Source organism: Nerophis lumbriciformis, linkage group LG04 (assembly GCF_033978685.3).
Source record: "Nerophis lumbriciformis linkage group LG04, RoL_Nlum_v2.1, whole genome shotgun sequence".
NCBI lineage: Eukaryota > Metazoa > Chordata > Actinopteri > Syngnathiformes > Syngnathidae > Nerophis > Nerophis lumbriciformis.
This window is the reverse complement of record NC_084551.2, coordinates 4,765,826-4,784,776: the sequence shown is the minus strand read 5'-3', so window position 1 is coordinate 4,784,776 and position 18,951 is coordinate 4,765,826. Positions and strand designations below refer to the sequence as shown.

At 45.1% G+C, this 18,951-nt stretch overlaps 1 protein-coding gene across 2 annotated transcripts; it reads left to right on the top strand.

The window, feature by feature from the left end:
• Positions 1–286: 286 nt before the first annotated feature.
• Positions 287–18,180, top strand: tubb5 (tubulin, beta 5). 2 transcript variants are annotated; one of them, XM_061947697.1, is made up of 5 exons: positions 287–465; positions 5,843–5,953; positions 12,000–12,123; positions 12,207–12,451; positions 17,231–18,180. In XM_061947697.1, exons 1-5 carry the CDS (start codon positions 409–411, stop codon positions 18,041–18,043), a joined length of 1,350 nt encoding a protein of 449 aa, XP_061803681.1. In that variant the 5' UTR covers positions 287–408; the 3' UTR covers positions 18,044–18,180. The 2 variants fall into 2 exon arrangements, with proteins under 2 accessions (XP_061803681.1, XP_061803682.1); XM_061947698.1 differs by having other exon boundaries at positions 289–465; positions 5,843–5,951; positions 12,013–12,123.
• Positions 18,181–18,951: the final 771 nt, after the last annotated feature.

Below are 18,951 nucleotides of genomic sequence, written 5' to 3'. Positions count from 1 at the left end.
AGGCACATGCACTAACCCCTGTTCCACCGTGCTGCCCATTTTTTTCCAATTTGTATTTATTTTAATCTGTGTGTCTATGTGCTTAACAGCTGTTGAAGACCCTCTGCTCAATTTGATCACCACCGCCACTCCCTGCTCTGCAGCAAGCAAGCATGCAAGGCCCCTCCTGGTGGCTCTGCAGCTACCCCAGCCAATCCTCGCCTCGACTCGCCCGGCTCTTGCCCCTTTAAGCCCCGCCTGCTCCTCCTCCTCCCGCCCGGCCCCGGCCTGCCTCCCTGCTCTGGAGCCCCTCCAGCATTATAAAGCTATTGTCCAGGCAGCTCGCCTCGTCTCGTCTCGCCGCCGCTGTCACTCTCAGCTTGCTCCCCCCTTCTTGTCCAGCTTTCTTTTTTTTTTAAAACATCCACCATGAGGGAGATCGTCCACATCCAAGCCGGCCAATGCGGTAACCAAATTGGTGCTAAGGTAGGAACATGTTTAAAAAAGAAAAAAAAAGAAAAAAAAAAGTCAGATAATTTCCCTAATAAGTTTTGTGAATGGGTTTGGTGATATTCCATTGTGCAAGTGGTTCTAGTGGTCCCATAACTGGTGGACATGATGACACACATGCATAGTATTCATATATAATATCCTCTTTATATATGTGACCCCCCGCGACCCCGAATGGGATAAGCGGTAGAAAATGGATGGATGGATATGTAGTCTTTTTGTTTAGTGTCCACATTGTGCATTGCAGTCAATGGTGTGTGGGTGTGCAGAATAACGGTATGCTTGTGTCCACACCGGGCGTGTCTGTCTCCACATTCATCCACACTCTTTGTCTGTCTGTGTGTGTTTGCAAATGAGAGAAGGACCCCTCCAAAGAAATGAAAGAAACATTGTCCAGAGGAGCCTTTCTCACAGAATTCCTCCATTTAGCGTATTTTGTCCTCTCCTCCATGGACACATTTGAATATCCCAGCCAAAGAGAGTGTAAAAGAAGGTCTACATGCTGAGATTTTCTTTTCTTCCCCAAAAAAACCATGGATCAATAACTATCATTGATGAGGATTTTAATTGGGGCTGCATGCAGCAGATGGTTCAGCTGCTATATAGCTTACAGGGTGTGGCATGCTTTAAGCATTATATTATCAAATAAATCAAGTCATATATCAAAATCCCATTCATAGGTTAATAATGGGAGGTGTCTGGGAGTGTCCCCTGCTCTTTGAATGATTAAAATTCTTAAAATGATCAATTTTAGATAATTTTCTTTGCACAATAATGTAGCATGTGACATTCTACCTCAATGCCACACATCTGCTCAATACTACAAATGCTTAAAATCACCTTACACATACATACTAATTACTGTCTGCTACACTCTTTTCTTTCATTGACTACACACTACACAAAATAAAATAATACATTTTAAAAGGTGTTTTTTTTTTTTTTACATTATAGTTAAGTGAAAAGATTAATAACAAAAAGAATATAGTGATTAAATAAATACATATACATGTATATACATATATATATGTATATTTATATATATATATATATATATATATATATATATATATATATATATATATATATATATATATAATTGATGAATGATTTAATCCATTTTAAAATGTATTTATAAGTATAATATAGAAAATATTAATACTGATAAAATTCATAAATAAGACATTTTAAATGCATTTATTTATTAAAAGAAACATATGTATAAATCTGTCTATTTACATATCTCTAGACATAGAGATGTGTAGATATCTCTATATACATATATATTTATATATCGATGTGTATGTATAGATATATATTCATATATCCATCCATCCATCCATCCATCCATCCATCTTCTTCCGCTTATCCGAGGTCGGGTCGCGGGGGCAGCAGCTTAAGCAGGGAAGCCCAGACTTCCCTCTCCCCAGCCACTTTGTCCAGCTCTTCCTGTGGGATCCCGAGGCGTTCCCAGGCCAGCCGGGAGAGATAGTCTTCCCAGCGTGTCCTGGGTCTTCCCCGTGGCCTCCTACCGGTCGGACGTGCCCGAAACACCTTCCTAGGGAGGCGTTCGGGTGGCATCCTGACCAGATGCCCGAACCACCTCATCTGGCTCCTCTCGATGTGGAGGAGCAGCGACTTTACTTTGAGCTCCCCCCGAATGACAGAGCTTCTCACCCTATCTCTAAGGGAGAGCCCCGCCACTCGGCGGAGGAAACTCATTTCGGCCGCTTGTACCCGTGATCTTGTCCTTTCGGTCATGACCCAAAGCTCATGACCATAGGTGAGGATGGGAACGTAGATCGACCGGTTAATCGAGAGCTTTGCCTTCCGGCTCAGCTCCTTCTTCACCACAACGGATCGATACAGCGTCCGCATTACTGAAGACGCCGCACCGATCCGCCTGTCGATCTCACGATCCACTCTTCCCTCACTCGTGAACAAGACTCCGAGGTACTTGAACTCCTCCACTTGGGGCAAGATCTCCTCCTCAACCCGGAGATGGCACTCCACCCTTTTCCGTGAGAGAACCATGGACTCGGACTTGGAGGTGCTGATTCCCATCCCAGTCGCTTCACACTCGGCTGCGAACCGATCCAGTGAGAGCTGAAGATCTTGGCCGGAGGAAGCCATCAGGACCACATCATCATCATCATCATATTCATATAGATATAGCTATATATATTTATATACATATATTATACTATCTGATTAGTGACGGGGGGCAGGTAAGCGTCCCGGCCACTCAGCAGAGGCAGGTGAAGAAAATCAGCACCCATTGCAACTAAGACAACTGATTGACTGATTGACACTTTTATTATTAGATTGCACAGTACAGTACATATTCCGTACAATTGACCACTAAATGGTAAAAGTTTTCAACTTTTTTAAGTCGGGGTCCACGTAAAACAATTCATGGTAGTAAAACAATTCATGCTAACTAACAAAGGTGCTGAAACAGAAATAGACAAAAACAACACAAAATATACCAAACTAAACATAACATGACCCTGGAAACGGATCATGACACTTAATAGAACAACAAATAAGTTGTTTTTTTATGAATTTGAATATATTAGAACAAACTTAGTAAAAACTAAAACTATTGTAGCATATATTATGTGATGTATTGTAATAAACGTTTAATTTATAAACACAAAAGTGTGCTGCATATCGTATATATCACTATATAATGATGTTCTTTTCAATAGGTAATTGTATTGTCTCGTCAATAGAGGGTGTCTTGTCTTGGTGATCTATGGCTTCTTCATTAAATGGTGTTGGGTGGGGGGAAGGAATGGAGGAAACAGCTGATGCTTCTTGGGTGAAGTCACTGCAGGCTTCCAAATTGAATTTCATTCCACCCACCAACACGTCTTCCTATGAGGAAGCAGTGCCTGGGGAATCTGTGGTGGGCTCTTCTATTTCTGGGGCTGAGGTTGCTGAGGTAGTTAAAAAGCTCCTCGGTGGCAAGGCCCCGGGGGTGGATGAGATCCGCCCGGAGTTCCTTAAGGCTCTGGATGCTGTGGGGCTGTCTTGGTTGACAAGACTCTGCAGCATCGCGTGGACATCGGGGGCGGTACCTCTGGATTGGCAGACCGGGGTGGTGGTTCCTCTCTTTAAGAAGGGGAACCGGAGGGTGTGTTCTAACTATCGTGGGATCACACTCCTCAGCCTTCCCGGTAAGGTCTATTCAGGTGTACTGGAGAGGAGGCTACGCCGGATAGTCGAACCTCGGATTCAGGAGGAACAGTGTGGTTTTCGTCCTGGTCGTGGAACTGTGGACCAGCTCTATACTCTCGGCAGGGTCCTTGAGGGTGCATGGGAGTTTGCCCAACCAGTCTACATGTGTTTTGTGGACTTGGAGAAGGCATTCGACCGTGTCCCTCGGGAAGTCCTGTGGGGAGTGCTCAGAGAGTATGGGGTATCGGACTGTCTGATTTTGGCGGTCCGCTCCCTGTATGATCAGTGTCAGAGCTTGGTCCGCATTGCCGGCAGTAAGTCGGACACGTTTCCAGTGAGGGTTGGACTCCGCCAAGGCTGCCCTTTGTCACCGATTCTGTTCATAACTTTTATGGACAGAATTTCTAGGCGCAGTCAAGGCGTTGAGGGGATCTGGTTTGGTGGCTGCAGGATTAGGTCTCTGCTTTTTGCAGATGATGTGGTCCTGATGGCTTCATCTGGCCAGGATCTTCAGCTCTCGCTGGATCGGTTTGCAGCCGAGTGTGAAGCGACTGGGATGAGAATCAGCACCTCCAAGTCCGAGTCCATGGTTCTCGCCCGGAAAAGGGTGGAATGCCATCTTCGGGTTGGGGAGGAGACCCTGCCCCAAGTGGAGGAGTTCAAGTACCTCGGAGTCTTGTTCACGAGTGAGGGAAGAGTGGATCGTGAGATCGACAGGCGGATCGGTGCGGCATCTTCAGTAATGCGGACGCTGTATCGATCCGTTGTGGTGAAGAAGGAGCTGAGCCGGAAGGCAAAGCTCTCAATTTACCGGTCGATCTACGTTCCCATCCTCACCTATGGTCATGAGCTTTGGGTTATGACCGAAAGGACAAGATCACGGGTACAAGCGGCCGAAATGAGTTTCCTCCGCCGGGTGGCGGGGCTCTCCCTTAGAGATAGGGTGAGAAGCTCTGCCATCCGGGGGGAGCTCAAAGTAAAGCCGCTGCTCCTCCACATCGAGAGGAGCCAGATGAGGTGGTTCGGGCATCTGGTCAGGATGCCACCCGATCGCCTCCCTCAGGAGGTGTTTAGGGCACGTCCGACCGGTAGGAGGCCACGGGGAAGACCCAGGACACGTTGGGAAGACTATGTCTCCCGGCTGGCCTGGGAACGCCTCGGGATCCCCCGGGAGGAGCTGGACGAAGTGGCTGGGGAGAGGGAAGTCTGGGCTTCCCTGCTTGGGCTGCTGCCCCCGCGACCCGACCTCGGATAAGCGGAAGAAGATGGATGGATGGATGGATTCCACTCTCATTCCACCATACATGATGTGAAACAACAGCATTGGTGACATGCTTATATTTAAATTTATTAGCATAACTTCACATATTATCAATTAAATAGTATGTATTTGATTTCCCTGTAGACTCCCTGACTGGGATGTCCAGCTGATTTGATTGACACAATTGCTGAACGGGCGTCTTTGTGGTGAAATGGGTCAGGGTGTGGCATCGCTTTGCCGCTTATTGTCCTCATTCTTTCACCGTGAATATTTTGCTGATAGCTGTCCATTGTGTCTCTCCCAAGTGCCTATGATGCTCCTCTTTGTCCCTCTTTGTGCTCCTCCTCATATTAAGGTCACTTTGTTTTATTTTGTCAGTCAGTCCACACCACAGATGACTTCCCCCCCCTCTCTTAAGTACTGAGCTCCAATGCTTATCCAGATTATACAGTAAATCCTGCTGTTGCTGCTCTTGGCAACAACAGCAACCAAAAAGTGAGACTGCATGACTTGGAAAAAAAGTTGGAAGAATCTCTTCTTGCAAATAGTTACGTGCTTGCATCAACAGTTCCACTGGCTTGGAGGGATTTAAAGCACAGACACAAGCAGGGTCTTTTAAAGGGGGGTAGCGAACAGATCTTAAGACAACCAGCTTCTTCAGTGAGTCATTTATTTTTAGTTTTCACCCCTAAAGGGCATCAGTAGCTTCTTTGTACCGACTTCTTTGCACGTTTTGAATGTAAAAGAAGTGCCGAGTCATCAGTTTGTCATCAGTCAAAAGGGGGGATAATCTGTTGCTTCTACACCACGCAAACACCCGTTTTTTTCTTCTTCTTTGGACCTCCCCAGTCACTTGAACAGCATTTGCATTCAGGCAACAGTCATGTGATACTGTGTTTGTGTGTGCAGTTCTGGGAAGTGATCAGTGATGAGCACGGCATCGACCCAACAGGGACCTACCATGGAGACAGTGACCTGCAGCTGGACAGGATCAGTGTCTACTACAACGAGGCCACAGGTTGGACAAGCAAACCCATACATTTTTACTAGGGTTGGTGGAAAAAAATTGAAAATTATGATTCTGAATGGATTCAATATTTTCAGGGATTTATTTTGAAAAATATGTTTTTTAGGCCATCTCCAGGCTCACTAGCTGTGCTTATATGTCAGTCCTTGTCCTATATGTCTTTGAACTGTTTTTAGCTTTTAACTTTTTGAACTGTTTTTAACTTTTAAACTGTTTTTATCTAACAAACTGTTCTTAGGGTAATTTATATTTGCTTTTTAATTGTGTATTTTTATTTCTGTTTTAAATGTTATTTTTTAGTCTGTCCTTTGCCTCTATTTCTTTGTGGTGTACAGCCCTTTGTTTTTCAACTGTGCTTGTTTTTAAAGGGCTTTATAAATAAAGTTGGTATGGTATGGTATGGTATAGTCCTGGGCAATTATTTTGACTCGGTGGGGCCAAATTTAGAGAAAAAAAATGTGTTTGGGGGCCGGTATTTTCTATTTTTAGGAACACTAATACAAAACCTCACAATAACGTCTGATTGAATGCTAAAAACGTTAAGACAGATTACCTTAAAAAACAGAATGGAATTTTACGTTTTTTTTACTGAATGAGACACCCAGAATGTACATGAAAACAAAGAATGTGGGATTTACAATATTAACTATGAAGGATAAAACACTGAATATTGACAACATATGAACGTCACAACCCCTCTCAATCGACATATTTTACAATCTGTTATGTACCGGGCAAAGGGAAGGAGGCGACACCAAGGCAGAACTGCGGTTTATCAGGTTTATTGAAAACCTTGATGAGTGTGTGGGGTGTGTATGCTACCACTAGTGAATGAGTGCAGACGATGTGTAGGGTACACAATGTAAGTTTTACCAGGGGGTGTTGTCGGTGCGTGTTGTATGAATCGTTCGTCGAATCCAAGGGGCAAGGCGAAGAGGCAGTCAGCAGGGAGGCAAGCAGCCGGGGGCTGGAGAGAGGTAATGATGTCCGAGTCCAAGCAGAGATCCAGGTGGAGGTCGTGAGGCAGGACACGATCACAGGCAACACAGGGAAGACACTGTGGAAGACACAAGGGACATCAAAAACGGGAACGAGGAAGAGCACAAAGAGGGTGAGCAAGGAACGAGGGAGTGGTGCCAGACGTGATGCTTACTCAGGAAGATTGGCTACGTTCTGGCGAAGGCCCTTTGGGTCCGCTGGCTTTTATGTTGCTCACTCTCATCAGGTCCAGGTGTGCTGATGCGAAATTGCCTGCAGCCTTGTCGCTGCGTGGGCGTGCTGGGCTCAGCCGGAGCAGGGGCGTGTCCAAGTGTGCTGCCAGCAGAGGTCCCGGCAGCTCCAGCTGCCGAGGTAAAGCGGGTTCGAATCCGCGCCGTGACACAATCAAGCAAAACACAACAAAAATGCAACAAACACAGCGAAATATGAACGCGAAGGGTAAAAAATAAACCCGCCTACAATCTGATACATCTGATAGATCACTAAGCTTTAGAACTTTGTTGGTAAAATCTCCTTCCGCGTCTATCCCTGACACCCGCATTTTAAGCTGCCCGCTCTGGAAACACTGTGGAAACGCTCCCCATCCAAAAAAAAATTGTTTGGGAATGTCCGGCGGGCCAGATTGAAGAGCTTAACGGGCCACTTGTGGCCCTCGGGCCTTAATTTGCCCAGGTCTGGTATATGTCATAATGCAGCCAAAAGAGGAGCTTGTGTAAGCTGTTTTATTCGTATACCAAAGAATATATTGTGATAGTTTTTCAATTAACTTAAATTCATATGCTTTAAAGACTGTTAATACAGGTTGCTAAATTTGGATAATAACGAAAAACAGAAGGGGGTAATTCACTTTGAGAAAAAACGTTACCCAATACTTCTTGGTTCCATTTATTTGCTTTGAAAACAATATATTTTGAGTCTTTCTGTATTTGTATCTGATCCAGCTCTGTCTATCATCCATGAAAACATAATTTGTATGACCACCTTTGTTTTGTCTGAAAGTCCAGTTTAGAGAAGTATTTGAAAATCTTAGTGTAAAAATGTTTTTTCAAAAAAATTATTTTGGCAACATTGTGACGAGCAGATCAGTCAGTAAGCCATGCTCGCAATCAATTCAGGGATTTTTACTCATACAAAAAACACTTTTATAACACAGTTTAATGGACAAATACTAATATTTATTTTATAGTTTTATTTGTATTTCCTTTACATTTTTCTTAATGGCAATTAAGGCTCCAATACACCTGACTACCCTAGTTTGACTCGAGAATCGTGTTGAATGGTAATTGATTCTGAATCGAACCATCACCCGAAGAATGAGAATCAGATTGAATCGTGAGTTGTTGTGTCCCTATTTTTACAGTATTTAAAGTCACTTTTAGTGTTGAATAATATGTTATATTATATATATTAAACATGCAATTTTGACAGCCCTAGTTACTGTAACGCCGTTACTATCGGCGGTAACTAGTAATCTAACGCGTTATTTTTTTATATTCAGTAACTCCGTTACCGTTACTACATGATGCGTTACTGCGTTATTTTGCGTTATTTTTTATGTAGTATCGGCTAGAAACTGAGAAGATCTGAGTGTTGCAGCGTTGCTGAAGAGGCGACAAAAAAGAGGCGCGCCGCGCGCTGTCTGTGTGTGTGTGTGTGTGTGTGTGTGTGTGTGTGTGTGTGTGTGTGTGTGTGTGTGTGTGTGTGTGTGTGTGGAGGGGGCGTGTCTGTGTCTACTATGAAGACGTCATGGCGAACCCCGAAGCCGAGTTTCTTAAAATGGAGATATTTTCAGTACGTTTCTTTTATCGACCACAAAGAAAAGAACATTTTAGCTGAATGTAAGTTTCAAATATGCTGAAACAGCGACAAAAACAACATGCTTCGACGAAGCTAGTAAAGAGACACACACTTCACCTCCACCTCCAACAGCAGCTGGATTTTAATGAGGCACTGCACACTGAAGGTACACACACTCTGTCAATTCTCTTATATACTCTTTCATTTTAGACTTTTAGAGTGTTTGATTATCACATCACTCTAAATGTTTAGACTATAAAGTTCACAAACCTAAAGAGGGATACTAGTGGGCCAGGCTAATATTTCCTTTTCTCTAAACTAAGTGGGGAAATGTGTAGAGTGTTCTGGGCTTCAGACATGATTTTATTTCAGAATTCCTTGAGATAAAAAAAAACGCCTGGTTAGGCTTTATGTATGTAGTGTGTGCCTTTCTTGTTTTACAGCTATGTTGTTATTATGCTGTTTGTTACTTATGTATGTTAAGTTGCAGCTATTTAAAATAGTTTTGTCAATTTGTTCTGGTCTGAAACAAATTGGCCCTTTAAAACATATCTTTGTCTTTGTGTGTTGTATGTAGAGCACATTGCTTAGCAGAGTTCAGTGATGCAAATGCATGTCAAGTTGATCAACAGATTGTATTATTCTCCAGTGCAATAACAGTACTAAAATGAAGGCTAAAAGGGCATTAAATGGGGCCTTAAAAAAATTAAAAAATATATATATAAATAACTAAATAGTTACTTTTCACAGTAACGCATTACTTTTTGGTTTAAGTAACTGAGTTAGTAACTGAGTTACTTTTGAAATAAAGTAACTAGTAACTGTAACTAGTTACTGGTTTTCAGTAACCAACCCAACACTGGTCACGAGACATTAAAATCGTATTAAAATGCGGTGGAATATCCAAAAGTCCATTGCCAAAATCATCCATTTTTATTTTTTTCTATTTGTGTGGATTTTTTGTGATGCCGTCGCACAAGTACAGCAGTGATGCTAACCGTACAACCAAATATACCGTACATGCCTAATAATCATATTTCGTGCTATCGATTATTTCAAGTAATATATCAGTTTTTTCGATTAGTCGAGTAATCGGATAAATCACTTCATACCCTCAATGCTCATTTTAAGGAAAACAGTTGGAATAAACACTTTTTTCTTTTTCTGTAGTAAATGCACACCATCATTGAAATTGCAATTTTAATATGTTTGCATCAATAAAACATAACATTTAAAAACTCAGCTTTTTGCCACCACACAGATCACAGCACTCAGACACCGCTGCTCTTATGTATATGCGCTCTATGTGCAAAAACTATGTATGTGTATTTAAAGTTACAGATTTTTCTCATGAAATGATTAATTGAAGTAATGAAATCCAAGTTTTTTCTAATCGATTCAAACGATTAATTGTTTCAGCCCTAATTGATATACTAATTTATTTAATCAAGCAAATGGTGACATAAATTACGCAGAACGTATGGGGTGGATCAGGCCCGGCCCTAACCAATCTGGCGCCCTAGGCAAAATTTTAGGTGGCGCCCCCCCACATCGGCATTGAAGTGTATATACTCAGAAGAAACCGAATAGCTTTGTCTTTGACCTTTTTTTTTTACTTACAACTATACCTAATATATAAAGGGGTGGAAAAGTGACTATTACCTGCAGGGCAAACATTAGCTAACCAGAAGGCAATAACAATATAAACAAAAAACACCTGCTTAAAAGATCTAATACAAATGTCCCTGAGGAATGTAAGGTGGGAGTACTGTAATTACCTAACGTTACATTATTATTTTCCATAACAATTTAGCCCCCTCCACAATATTAACCCGACGTTAAAACAGAACTAGCTATTTATTGATTAGCAATTGCCGAATCATGTAACATTAGCTTAATGCTAAAAAGCCAGGTTACTATCACATTCTGTAACAGACAAATAATTTCATGTAGGCTAACGTTACCTACCTGCTACCTCTGTCTTTTCTTGTTTCTCCTTCTCTTCTTTTCTCTTTTTTCTTCCCTGGGCACCTGACAGTTTTGGCCGTTTTGACATGTTGTGTTGATTTTTTGATGTGGTGACGTCCAAAAAGAGTCATGATACGGGAAGGGAGGGGGCGCACCGTGCGGTCGTGGGGGGTGGGGGGGGGTGTAAGGTTGTAACAAATAATATTTCTATTAAATAGGCTTTACTTTGCATTTTAATTATTGTGGGATTATTTTTTTGTATTTAGAAATAATAGTATCAACTTTTTTTTTTCTTTTTTTTTTTTCTCCAACATTTGTGGCACTGGCGTGGCGCCCCCTGATGGACGGCGCCCTTAGCATTTGCCTATACGGCCTATGCCACGGGCCGGCCCTGGGGTGGATCATGTCAGACGTCAAACACATAAGCAAGATTAAAAATCTAAAATAAAGTAAAAAGACTAATTATTTTTGACCGACAAGGTAGAACAACAACATTGGTCAAAAAGCCGTTTTAGTTGTTACAAGCCTTTTGGCAAGTCAAATGTTCTTGTTTTGTCAGCAGATTACTTTGCTTATATGAGGAATTGTACATTTTACGTAATATAAACAAAGTGATCTAGCGTAGAAAGAGCGCATAAGGAAAACTGTTTGACCCTGATTCTAGTCATTTAATCTATCTTAGATTTGTGTTTTTGCAGGATGGTTACTTATTTTTCAATACACATTACAACTAGGAAGTCAACCAGCGTCACTTTACGATTCAACTGGATGTTATTTACCAGAATGATCTTTTTTTCCCCCAACCTAAAAAAATTGGATTCTCGGGATTCATCGCCGCAAGCGAGTCGGAGCTCCTCTGCCTGTCACTCACACACAATTCAATGCAAACCTACTCAGTGGCCTAGTGGTTAGAGTGTCCGCCCTGAGATCGGTAGGTTGTGAGTTCAAACGCCGGCCGAGTCATACCAAAGACTATAAAAATGGGACCCATTACCTCCCTGCTTGGCACTCGGCATCAAGGGTTGGAATTGGGGGTTAAATCACCATAAATGATTTCGGGCGTGGCCACCGTTGCTGCTCACTTCTCCCCTCACCTCCCAGGGGGTGATTAAGGGTGATGGGTCAAATGCAGAGAATAATGTCGCCACACCTAGTGTGTGTGTGACAATCATTAGTACTTTAACTTTAAGTATATTGACCTTCCATATCAATGTAGATAACATGTTGACAGAGCTGAGCTTTTCATCCTTGTCTCTATGTTTTTTGTCTCCTGGTCTTTCTGCTAAAGGAGGTAAATATGTTCCCCGTGCCATCCTGGTGGACTTGGAGCCAGGCACCATGGACTCTGTGAGGTCCGGACCTTTTGGCCAGATCTTCAGGCCTGACAATTTTGTGTTTGGTGGGTGTTTTCAAGCTGCGTTAACAAGGAACTCAACCTTTTTGTTGCAGAGAGGCTCACTTACATTGTCTTGCTCGTCGTAGGTCAGAGCGGTGCTGGAAACAACTGGGCCAAGGGTCACTACACAGAGGGCGCCGAGTTGGTGGACTCGGTCCTGGATGTGGTGCGCAAAGAGTCCGAGAGCTGCGACTGCCTCCAGGGCTTCCAGCTCACACACTCTCTGGGCGGAGGAACCGGGTCGGGTATGGGAACGCTGCTCATTAGCAAGATCAGAGAGGAGTACCCCGATAGGATCATGAACACATTTAGCGTGGTGCCTTCGCCCAAGGTAAGTTAGCCTTGTTCATATAACCCAATTCATATATGACCTAATGCAAACATACCTTTGTCCATCCATCATAGTTTCTAAAACCCGAATCATTCATATAATCTTAGCAAACATACTTTTGTCCGTCCGTCCATCCATCCATCCCCCAAAAGCCAATTCATTTATAAAACCTAGTTTATATCAAATCAAACACACCTTTGTTTATCCATCCATCCATGGCTTAAAACCCAATTTGTTTGTATAACCTTAGCAAACATACATTTGTCCATGCATCCATCCATCATTATAGTTTCTAAAACCCAAATCATTCATATAACCTTAGCAAACATACATTTGTCCGTCCATCCATCCATCCATCCATCCACTAAAACCCAATTCATTTATATAACTTTTATATAAAATCAAACACACTTTTGTCCATCCATCCATCCCTTAAAATCCAATTCATTTGCATAACCTTAGCAAACATACTTTTGTCCATTTCTCTATCCGTCCATCCATCAAACTATTTCCTAAAACCCAATTAATTCATATAACCCAATTAGCAAACATACTTTTATCCATCTATCCATTTGTCCATTTCTTTTAACCCAATTAGCAAACATATGTTTGTCCATCCATCCCCTAAAACCCAATTCATTTGTATAACCTTAGTAAACATACATTTGTCCATCCATCCCCTAAAACCAAATGTATTTGTATAACCTTAGCAAACATACTTTTGTCCATTAATCTATCCGTCCATCCATCAAACTATTTCCTAAAACCCAATTAATTCATATAACCCAATTAGCAAACATACTTTTATCCATCTATCCATTTGTCCATTTCTTATAACCCAATTAGCAAACATATGTTTGCCCATCCATCCCCTAAAACCCAATTTATTTGTATAACCTTAAGTAAACATACATTTGTCCATCCATCCATCCCCTAAAACCCAATTAATTTGTATAACCTTAGTAAACATACATCTGTCCATCCATCCATCTATTCTTAAAACCCAATTCATTAATACAACCTGGGAGTTGTATTGGGAGTATTTTCATGGGAGTTTGCCCAACCAGTCTACATGTGCTTTGTGGACTTGGAGAAGGCATTCGACCGTGGCGTGTACCCCGGGAAGTCCTGTGGGGAGTGCTCAGAGAGTATGGGGTATCGGACTGTCTTATTGTGGCAGTTCGCTCCCTGTATAATCAGTGTCAGAGCTTGGTCCGCATTGCCGGCAGTAAGTCAGACACGTTTCCAGTGAGGGTTGGACTCCGCCAAGGCTGCCCTTTGTCACCGATTCTGTTCATAACCTTTATGGACAGAATTTCTAGGCGCAGTCAAGGCGTTGAGGGGATCTGGTTTGGTGGCTGCAGGATTAGGTCACTGCTATTTGCAGATGATGTGGTCCTGATGGCTTCCTCCGGCCAAGATCTTCAGCTCTCACTGGATCGGTTCGCAGCCGAGTGTGAAGCGACTGGGATGGTAATCAGCACCTCCAAGTCCGAGTCCATGGTTCTCTCCCGGAAAAGGGTGGAGTGCCATCTCCGGGTTGGGGAGGAGATCTTGCCCCAAGTGGAGGAGTTCAAGTACCTCGGAGTCTTGTTCACGAGTGGGGGAAGAGTGGATCGTGAGATCGACAGGCGGATCGGTGCGGCGTCTTCAGTAATGCGGACGCTGTATCGATCCGTTGTGGTGAAGAAGGAGCTGAGCCGGAAGGCAAAGCTCTCGATTTACCGGTCGATCTACGTTCCCATCCTCACCTATGGTCATGAGCTTTGGGTCATGACCGAAAGGACAAGATCACGGGTACAAGCGGCCGAAATGAGTTTCCTCCGCCGAGTGGCGGGGCTCTCCCTTAGAGATAGGGTGAGAAGCTCTGTCATTCGGGGGGAGCTCAAAGTAAAGCCGCTGCTCCTCCACATCGAGAGGAGCCAGATGAGGTGGTTCGGGCATCTGGTCAGGATGCCACCCGAACGCCTCCCTAGGAAGGTGTTTCGGGCACGTCCGACCGGTAGGAGGCCACGGGGAAGACCCAGGACACGCTGGGAAGACTATCTCTCCCGGCTGGCCTGGGAACGCCTCGGGATCCCCCGGGAGGAGCTGGACGAAGTGGCTGGGGAGAGGGAAGTCTGGGCTTCCTTGCTTAAACTGCTGCCCCCGCGACCCGACCTCGGATAAGCGGAAGAAGATAGATGGATGGATGGATTAATACAACCCAATTAGCAAACATACTTTTATCCATCTATCCATTTGTTCATTTATTTTAACCCAATTAGCAAACATATGTTTGTCCATCCATCCCCTAAAACCCAATTCATTTGTATAACCTTAGTAAACATACATTTGTCCATCCATCCCTAAAACCCAATTCATTTGTATAACCTTAGTAAACATACTTTTGTCCATCCATCCATCTATTTTTAAAACCCAATTCATTAATACAACCCAATTAGCAAACATACTTTTATCAATCTATCCAATTGTTCATTTATTTTAACCCAATTAGCAAACATATGTTTGTCCATCCATCCCCTAAAATCCAATTAATTTGTATAACCTTAGTAAACATACATTTGTCCATCCATCCATCCCTAAAACCCAATTCATTTGTATAACCTTAGTAAACATACCTTTGTCCATCCATCCATCCATCCATCCATTTCCTACCGCTTATTCCCTTTGGGGTCGCGGGGGCGCTGGAGCCTATCTCAGCTACAATCGGGCGGAAGGCGGGGTACACCCTAGACAAGTCGCCACCTCATCGCAGGGCCAACACAGATAGTCCATCTATTTTTAAAATCCAATTCATTAATACAACCCAATTAACAAACATCCTTTTATCCAGCCATGCATCGATATAGCCATCCAGCATTCCATCAATCAATCAATTTCCTATAACCCAATTCGTTCATGTAACCCAATTAAACATATTTTCATCCATCTATTCATGCATTAATAAATCAATCTACATTATTTCCTAAACCCCAAAGCATTCATATAACCCATTAGCAAACATGCGTTTATCCACCCACCCATCAATCTATTTCCTATAACCCAATTTATACATGTAACCCAATAAACAAACATACTTTTATCCATCCAACCATTAGTCTATATTCTGTAACCCAATTTTTTCATGCAACCCAATTAACAAACATACTTTTATCCATCCAGCCATCAATCTATGTCAGTGGTTCTTAACCTTGTTGGAGATACCGAACCAAACCAGTTTCATATGCGCATTCACCGAACCCTTCTTTAGTGAAAAATAAAATGTTTTTTTTTTCAAATTCAAGACAAAGTTATGTTTTTTTACTGGTGCACAAAATTAACCGTGCATCAACATCACCTTGTTCAGAGAACAAAACCAACACAGTGCATGAACTCACAACAAATTACACACATGCAAATCAGTCTGACTTCTGTCGTTGTCATATCCATAAAGCCGATATGGAGAAGTTTTTATTTACACGATGAGTCGGGTGTGTCTTGACCTCCTTGGCGGAGGCTCCGTCCAACCCCTGAGGCTGACTCACCGAACCCCTAGAGTTCGATCGAACCCAGGTTAAGAACCACTGATCTATGTTCTATAACCCAATTCTTTCATGCAACCCAATTAACAAACATTATTTTATCCATCTAACCATCCCTACTAGAGATGCGCGGATAGGCAATTATTTCATCCGCAACCGCATCAGAAAGTCGTCAACCATCCGCCATCCACCCGATGTAACATTTGATCAGAACCGCACCCGCCCGCACCCGCCCGTTGTTATATATCTAATATAGACGATGCAAGGCATTAGTGAGGTTATAAAGCTTTTGCCTGTTAAAGAAAGGAGACTGATCCAATGCAGCACAGGCATTCGCGTGCCACGCTGTCACGACCCAGACGCACACCAGTGCGCAATCATATGGGAGCCGCGCTGAGCGCACCTCCAAGCGCGTCTCGCTGCCGGCGACGGCCGGGTATGGGCCCGACGCTCCAGCGCCATCCATTTTCAAGGCTAGGTGATTCGGCAGGTGGGTTGTTACACACTCCTTAGCGGGTTCCGACTTCCATGGCCACCGTCCTGCTGTCTATATCAACCAGGGTGAGCCCCACCCCTTTCGTGAGCGCACTGCGCGCGGAGTGACCCCTGTTACGCGCCCCCGGCAACAGGGGTGGCGGGCAGGTAAGCTGCGCGGGCGGAGCGCGCGGAGTGACCCCTGTTACGAGCCCCCGGCCACGGGGGTGGCGGGCAGGTAAGCTGCTTACCTGCTGCGCGTGACGCCGGCCGCGGCGAAGGCGGACGAGGCGGGGTGTCGGTGCGGTGGGCGCGGTGGTGACCCTGGACGTGCGTCGGGCCCTTCTCGCGGATCGCCTCAGCTACGGCTCCCGGTGGGGCCCTCTCGGGGGAGGGGGCCTCGGTCCCGGACCCCGGCGAGGCGTCCCTTCTCCGCTCCGTAAAAGTGTCCATCTCTCTTTTTTTTTTTCTTCTGTTGTGGCATATGCAGCAGGTGCCTGCTTGTTTTTCGTATGTGGGTAACAACATTTAACTATGTATATATATTTACGAATTGGTTTAACTGCCACCCGCCTGAATCTATTTAAAATCTAATTTTTTTTTATTTCAACCACCCGACCCGACCCGACCCGACCCGACCCGCGGATAAAATCAAATTTTTTTTAATTTCATCCGCCCGATCCGCGGATAATCCGCGGACTGCGCGGTTGTGCCCGCAAACCGCGCATCTCTAATCCTTACCCATCGAGGCTGAACGTTTTTTTCTGTTTTGTGTGGCCAGGTGTCAGACACAGTGGTGGAGCCCTACAACGCCACTCTGTCGGTCCACCAGCTGGTTGAGAACACAGACGAAACCTACTGCATAGACAACGAGGCACTGTACGACATCTGCTTCCGCACGCTCAAACTGACCACGCCCACTTACGGAGACCTCAACCACCTGGTGTCGGCCACCATGAGCGGCGTCACCACCTGCCTGCGCTTCCCAGGCCAGCTCAACGCCGACCTGCGCAAACTTGCCGTCAACATGGTGCCTTTCCCCCGTCTGCACTTCTTCATGCCCGGCTTCGCTCCCCTGACCAGCAGGGGGAGCCAACAGTACCGCGCTCTCACCGTCCCCGAGCTCACCCAGCAGGTGTTCGACGCCAAGAACATGATGGCGGCGTGCGACCCGCGCCACGGCCGCTACCTCACGGTGGCTGCCGTCTTCCGCGGACGCATGTCCATGAAAGAGGTGGACGAGCAGATGCTGAACGTGCAGAACAAGAACAGCAGCTACTTTGTGGAATGGATCCCCAACAACGTCAAGACGGCCGTGTGTGACATTCCCCCCCGCGGCCTCAAGATGGCCGTCACCTTCATCGGCAACAGCACGGCCATCCAGGAGCTGTTCAAGCGCATCTCCGAGCAGTTCACCGCCATGTTCCGCCGCAAGGCTTTCTTGCATTGGTACACGGGCGAAGGCATGGATGAGATGGAGTTCACCGAGGCCGAGAGCAACATGAACGACCTGGTGTCCGAGTACCAGCAGTACCAGGACGCCACCGCCGAGGAGGAGGGCGAGTTCGAGGAGGATGCTGACGATGATGCTTGAGGAGACGAGGCGACGAGGTGCCACTACTCACGTAACGAAGGAGCCAGCGTAGTATCAGCCTTGCTAGTGTCCACTTTTAGACAACAAGTTAGATTTCTCATGTCATTCATCGCCAATAAAAGCTGTCAAACCACAAACTGATGTCTCTTAATTGATGCCATGCTTGTGCCCTTTCTACAGAGCAGGATATTATTGCAGCAAGTGTGTGCACTTCCACACAGCGATCTGGCATCCCATCCATCCATCCATCCATCTTCTTCCGCTTATCCGAGGTCGGGTCGCGGGGGCAGCAGCCTAAGCAGGGAAGCCCAGACTTTCCTCTCCCCAGCCACTTCGTCCAGCTCCTCCCGGGGGATCCCGAGGCGTTCCCAGGCCAGCCGGGAGACATAGTCTTCCCAACGTGTCCTGGGTCTTCCCCGTGGCCTCCTACCGGTTGGACGTGCCCGAAACACCTCCCGAGGGAGGCGTTCGGGTGGCATCCTGACCAGATGCCCGAACCACCTCATCTGGCTCCTCTCGATATGGAGGAGCAGCGGCTTTACTTTGAGCTCCCCCCGGATGACAGAGCTTCTCACCCTATCTCTAAGGGAGAGCCCCGCCACCCGGCGGAGGAAACTCATTTCGGCCGCTTGTACCCGTGATCTTGTCCTTTCGGTCATGACCCAAAGCTCATGACCATAGGTGAGGATGGGAACGTAGATCGACCGGTAAATCGAGAGCTTTGCCTTCTGGCTCAGCTCCTTCTTCACCACAACAGATCGATACAGCGTCCGCATTACTGAAGATGCCGCACCGATCCGCCTGTCGATCTCACGATCCACTCTTCCCTCACTCGTGAACAAGACTCCGAGGTACTTGAACTCCTCCACTTGGGGCAAGATCTCCTCCCCAACCCGGAGATGGCACTC

Coding starts and splice junctions, on each gene's coding strand:
- tubb5 (XM_061947697.1), top strand. CDS start 409: ATGAGGGAGATCGTCCACATCCAAGCCGGCCAATGCGGTAACCAAATT. Junction 466..5,842: donor GTAACCAAATTGGTGCTAAG/GTAGGAACATGT, acceptor TTGTGTGTGCAG/TTCTGGGAAGTGATCAGTGA. Junction 12,124..12,206: donor GCCTGACAATTTTGTGTTTG/GTGGGTGTTTTC, acceptor TGCTCGTCGTAG/GTCAGAGCGGTGCTGGAAAC.